Source organism: Agelaius tricolor, unplaced genomic scaffold (genome assembly GCF_023055355.1).
Source record: "Agelaius tricolor isolate 1412-34295 unplaced genomic scaffold, bAgeTri1.0.p SCAF_3, whole genome shotgun sequence".
NCBI lineage: Eukaryota > Metazoa > Chordata > Aves > Passeriformes > Icteridae > Agelaius > Agelaius tricolor.
The window spans coordinates 48,031,641-48,038,071 of NW_027269263.1; the positions used below are offsets into that span (position 1 = coordinate 48,031,641).

General features: G+C 45.1%; 1 protein-coding gene across 9 annotated transcripts in view; it reads right to left on the reverse strand.

Annotated features, from left to right (window-relative positions):
• Nucleotides 1-5,713, reverse strand: part of CADPS2 (calcium dependent secretion activator 2) — a 284,338-nt gene extending 278,625 nt beyond the window's left edge. For 7 of the 9 annotated variants that reach the window (XM_071423752.1, XM_071423747.1, XM_071423746.1 and 4 more), the window contains exon 1: nucleotides 5,248-5,712. In XM_071423752.1, coding sequence (XP_071279853.1) covers nucleotides 5,248-5,571 — 324 coding nt within the window. In that variant the 5' untranslated portion in view covers nucleotides 5,572-5,712. Of the gene's footprint in view, nucleotides 1-4,793; nucleotides 4,945-5,247 lie in introns of those variants that run through there. The other 2 variants (XM_071423750.1, XM_071423753.1) reach the window with 2 other exon arrangements.
• Nucleotides 5,714-6,431: the final 718 nt, after the last annotated feature.

Genomic DNA, 6,431 nt, shown 5'->3' on the forward strand with positions numbered 1-6,431 from the left:
TTGTCTCAACATGTAGACAGATCTGTAGACTACCATATTACAGGTTTTGACAGGATTTACCAGAACTCTCTATACTCATTTGACTAAAAATAAAAACTATACACAGCTTAGAGCATGACGACAAGGTGTTATGGGGAAAAATAAGGAAATAAACTTGATTTAAAATGACTTTCTATAATACCACAAAAAGAACTGAAATTTGTAAAGGAAGCAATGAAGGTAGAATTGGAAGACATGTTCCTAGAAAGATCTTTAGCAGAATTTTGACCAGATGAACAAGTTTTATAGCTATTTTTTTTTCTCTGAAATGTTTCTAGAGTTTCTGAAAACAATGGTTTCGGATGTATTCTCCTAGCTACCTTAGCAGTGCAGAAAGCAACTAATGAAGCATGTTCAGAGGCCAAGAGACAATTTTTCTTTCCCAAAACATGCTTAGCCAATAAATAAGTAGATACATACCACCAGCTCAAAAGCAAGGAGATACAGGGCATGAGACAGAAGAAAGACAAATGTTGGGAATAAAACTGCAGTCCAGAGAATGAAGTCTATCCCCATAACCAGTATTTCCTGATAGTGTTATGTAGTATCATTATAAACCTCTCCTTTACAGATAAAGTCCAAGAAAGAAGAAAGAATGAATGCACAAAATTCAGATGAAAATGAATTACTGATTACTGCTCCTACTTTCAAGAATTAGCTAGAAGTCAATGCTTTTGATCTGCTCATGATTTAGTAGCTGGATGGGAGTGAAGGAATGGAAGGAAAACAGGTCATCAAGTATTCAGGAAGTAAACTCAGTTATGAATTCTACATGGCCAGATCAATTACTTCTAATACTTATCATCTATGAAAGCAAGACTTGAATTATCAGCTTTAAGGCACTAAGCTTTTCATACATTAAAAAATATTTTTTAGCCTAGGAGTGCTACTTCTCCCTTAGTCTTAAATTTCTGTGTGGCTACTTGATTACTAGAGGAAATTTTAAAATGTTGAGAAAGAAAAACACAGGAAAAACAGAAATTTTTTTTTGTGAGTTAATTGTAGCATTTTGCTGTCCCTTCCTTCCCCAGGAACTTTAACTCTGATTCACCTCCCAGATACAGAACCTGCCTTTGGTGCTGTAGACTCACTGAGTACAAGGGGGTGTACAACTGATTAGTATAGACAGCAGTTACCAGGGTCATCATCTAATCACTGACTCAGTACATACATACTCATATATATAATATATGTTCACATGCATCCCTTTCCCTTGATGGAAGACAGTAACAAGCGAATTTTTTTTCACCAAATCTCATTCTATGGACAAATCCAAACTGGTGGTTTGAGATTCAGTTTGGCTGGGGTAGGAGAACAGAAAAAGAGGAATGGGCTTAGTTAACAATTGTCTTCCCTTTGTTGGGACTAGAAACAAGGAGGAGTGAAGAGGCAGAAGAAAAAAATGGTTAAATATGTTTGAGGGGACTGATAAAAAAGTAGTAGCTACAAAAAATTGACAGTCTCTTTAAACCAGGGACAGACAATATTTGCTTTATCAAAGAACAATACGTAATGATGCATCAGTATTTCTCTGCAAGATGGAAAATACACGACTAAATGTTCACAAATATCTATTCAAAATTTGTTACTAAATACATACTAGCCCTTCTCTGTAGAGCTAACTCCATCTTCAACAGGATATGTTACTTCACCTCAAAAAATAACACCATGCTTCAGTTCCACACCTCTAATATTTGATTATTCCCCCTTCTCTATCAAAAATCTACCAGCAACCAAAGTAAGGTAGGATATAATAGCAGATCATCAACTAACTCTGAACAGTTAAAAAAGAATATTTCTATCATATATGCATCCCAGAGACTAAGAAAAAAAAACAAAGAGCCAAATTATAAAAGTATGTGATTCAGCAAATCCTGGGCTAAATTATATTGAATTTATCATTAAAAGGAAGATAGAGGAATTGATGGACTCTGGCAAATTATGCTAGTTCTTGTTTTTTCTTAAAGTTTGATTTTCTTTTTTAGATAACCTTATCTATCACAATACAGCAGAGCTAATTTTACTTAGCAAGAAGGAAGAAGAAAGGACAACAGAAGAGTGAAACATTGCCTGCATTCAAAATCCTTTAATTAGTATAACAGTGTCATTAAGTATGGTGGTTTAAAGATATCACACAGCATATTTTAATTTGATACTAAAGCAAGAACATAAGAAGCCAACCATACTGTAACCCATTTCCTTACTTATATTACAATGCAGTTGAAGATACTTGATATATGAATTCCATCTCATTCCCTTACTGGAAAATATGTTCCACATTAAAAAGGAAGCAAACTGCATTCCTCAATATTTGCTCAGCAATATGCCAAATGAACTGGCAGAAAGAACAAATTACTTCTGCTCTTAAGCAGGGTGGATACTATTATTAGGCTCTTGAAAGACTGCTGGTGCAAAAGCACTACAAGGAGTTCACAAGCTGAAATGACACAGCATCACAGCTGTGTCCACAGCTGCATCCAAACCGTACCCTTGGATAACCCATGATGGACACGGCATGCTGCAGCCAACAGCTCCACTGACACAACACAGGTAAGGAACCTCAGGCCAGCTCACAGTGGACAGCCAGCCACATGCTGTCACACAAGTCAGAACTGAAGCAGAAGAGCAAGAGATCAAGTCCATCTCCTATCTTAGCAGATAGAAAATTAATTCAGGAAATAAGATAGACTTTTATCCCATAGAATATGAGTCACATGATGGGTAAGGCTGGAAGGGGCAACAGTGGGTCATGTGGTTCAACCTTGCTGTTTAAGCAGGGTCATCCCAGAGCACATGGCACAGGATTGCATCCAGATGGTTCTTGAATATCTCCAGTCAGGGAGACTCCACAGACTCTCTGGGCAATCTGTTCCTGTGTGCAATCACCCGCCCAGTAAAGAAGTTCTTCCTCATACTCCAGTAAAGAAGTTCTATGATGATTCTTTCTCATATTCAGATGCAACTTCTGTGCACCAGTTTCTGCCTGCTGTCTCTTGTCTTACTACTTTGCACCACGAAGAAGAACATCTCTTGACATCCTCCCTTCAGATACTTACATACATTGACAAGGTCCCCTCTCAGTCATCTCCAGAGCACCTGTCACAGCTCCCAAAGTGTCTTCCTTCAGGACATGGCTTAGGACAGGTGGTTGTACTCTCGTTCCCAAGGCTGACATGAGGCCACAGTGCAGTGCAGAGAACAGAAGTTAGACCTGAGGGCTCCTTCAGACATCTCTCAGCAATCCCAAACTATCAAAGCAGGTTCTCTAAACTCTCAAAACTCATGACCAGTTCTATTACCCTCCATGCAATAATTTACTGGGTAATACATACAAAATTGTCAAATAAGAGGAAAGATGGTTATGTGCATTTCATTAGGTCTACGGAGAAGTGCAACTCCTCAGAAGACTTATTTTTTGTGTTATGTCTTATTTAAATACACTATTTCCTGACCAGGAAAAGACAAGTCATCCTTGCTCTGCAGCAAAATTCCTAAATATGACAAAAGTAGCTTTGTACATACAGCAATTAATGCAAAATCCAGAGGTCATTTAAAAATAGTAATTAGTAAGAGCAATATTTAATTGTAGGTATCAAGTCAATTTTGCCAATCAGTCTGTTCATTGCTCATAGTTAAATCTGCAAGAGTTTTATTTCTGCATTTTCTGCACATCAGTAATCTCTTTTCATACATTTTATTAATAAAACTAATTAATACATTAGTTATTTTTAAAACAGTTCCTATACTTAGTGACTTAGATCAGTGAGAACTTCTAAATGCTCAGTATCTTCTGCAATTGATGGCCACAAGCTGCAACTTGGAAGCTGATTAGGAAAATCGAATCAAGAGAAGGGCAATGGAGCAGGAGGGCAGGTCACACAGACAGGTTGTGAGATCTCATCCCTGGAGGCTTCTGAGCCTCCTGTTTAAACCTAGGTTGATATCAACATACATCAAGTCTGCTTTGGCTTTGTCCAGTGGGAAGTCACACTTAAGAGGGATCCAGATATCTCTTAAAAATATAATTTCTATGATGATTCTGTGTTTGGCTAGGGAATTTCCAGTGGGTTGAAAATTATTATATCAGATGTTTTTGGCTTTCTGTTTACAAAATGTCTCTATTCAGGCTCTAGAGTTTAAGTACCTAACACTTAATAAAAACAAAATAATCTTCCAGAAACAATCTTATTATTACTACTATGTTGCCACATTAACTTGTCTGAGAATTCACTAAACACAATTACCTACAGAAGGCATACTTCAGATACCCCAAAACATTTAGCACTGGATTTTACAAACCCCTAGACATATGGAAGTATCAAAATCATAAAAAGCCAAGTAGAATTAAATAATTTTTGTGTCCTATCACTATCCTTCTAGAAAGTGATGTAGAATGGGGTTTTGGTTTGTTTCTTTTGTTTTGGATTAGTATGTTTGTTTACAGAACTGAATGTAAAAACCCAATTTTTTAAACCAAGCATTTCAAGAACGGAGCTTTTAAGTTGTTATCTGGAAATGTAATGCCTCAATCCAAAACTTTAAGTATTCTACTTATTCAACAGCTCAAAATAAGAGAGAATAAGCATAAATACCTGCACACACCTGCCAGCTCTCAAAAGCTTGTCTTTCACGCACAAGACACAGAGAACAACTTATCTGGCAGGTCATTATCACCACAAACACGCATGTTGATTGCTTCTATGTACAGAGAGCACACTCAGTAATTCATGGAACAAAATAGTTTTCTCGTTCACCTGTGTTTCATGGCTTAATTTGCTCGGGTTGGGTACAGACGGTCAGAACGCGACTGGCCGGAGGCACCTCTGGAAGGTTTAATTCCACCCATCAGGCACCGCCGAGAAGCAGGAATCAATCCTCCACCGCAGAACGGCCCCAACGCGCCCGCTCCCCGCGCTCCTGTGCCCTTCGCACGGCGACTTCGAGCGCAACTCTAAAAACTCAAACGACTTCACCCCCGCTGACAGACGGGTTTCTAAGCAGAGGGTGTGTTTGGGGCAAGGCGGCTGACACCCAGCCCTGCAGCAGCCGCTTCCCGCGCCGTGCCCGGCCGGAGCCGCGGCCCCGCTCAACCTGTTGCGGGCCGGAGCGCGGCGGCGGCGGCACCGGCGGGCGGGACGGACGGCGCGGGACGGCCCGCGGGAACGAGCGCACACGGCGGGGCAGGGGAGCGGGGAGGCGGGGGCTCACCTTCTGCTGCCGGCGGGCCATGTCCGTGGGCTGCTTGGCGTTGAAGGGGTGCGCGATGCACCTCGCGATGAACACGTAGAGCTGCAGCCGGAGCCGCTTCTCCCGCTCCTCTCGCTGCAGGCGCTCCTGCTCATCCCGGCCCTCGCTCAGCACCGAAGGGCTGGGGCTGGCTGCCCGTGCCGCCCCGGCCTCCCTGCCCCGCGAGTCCCGGGGCGGCTGCGGCAGCGAGCGCGGCGAGCCGCCGCCCGCCGCCACCAGCACGTCCCGCCGCTCCTCTTCCAGCAGCTCATCGGACTCCTCCTCGCTGGAGGAAGGGTCCAGCATCGCTCTCGGCGGGCGCGCCCCGCGGCCGGGCACGGAGCGAGGCGGGGAGCGGCGCGCACCTTTCCGGACACGTCGAGTTTACACACGGACTGTTTCCGACCCGCGGCGGCCGCCGGGCGGGAGCGGCGGGGCGGGGAGCAGAGGCGGGGTTTGGGAAGGGGGTCGAGCCTTCGTTGCCGTGGGAATTGCTCCGAGCGGCTCCCGGCGGAGGCAGAGGCGGGACCGGGGCCGGGCTAACATCTCCGCCCGCCCCGGCGAGCGCAGCGGCCCGCGAGGGTCCGGGACGGGGTCGGGCTGGCTGGGCTGGGACTGCCGTAGCACCACGCCTGCCAACGCAGCCCAGCGCACGGCCCGGCACGGCTCGGTTCGGCTCGGTTCGGCTGCCCCGCTCCCAACGACAAGGGACAGGGAGCCCTCGGCAGCGCTGCTCCGCTCGGGCCCTGCCTTGCCCCGCGTCCCGGGCAGCGTGGGAAGCGCGCCCGCCGCTCGCCAGCCGGCTCGGACACACGGCGGGACTCCCCGCTGGACGGACAGAGCGGACGCTGTGCTCGCCGTCGACCCCGAGCCTCGCTGGCATCCTCTGCCAAGTGTTGGTAGGGGGAATGAGAGGCATCTGAAATGGCCCCAGAATAGGAAGCCACGGGAGCCGAGCATTTCCGAGGTGGCGGGTGGGCTGATGCCGAAGTGTACATTGCTCTCGCAGGTTGCTTCTGTTGACAGCTTGCAGCCACAAATAGGTGGTTCACATCTGTCTGAAATCGTTTTTTTTAGACTATCTAGATCCAGATAGGTGCATAGTCTCAGTGGTTGTTGTCACAGTTAAGGCCGTGAGAAACATACAAAAGCTTTCCACTAGCACT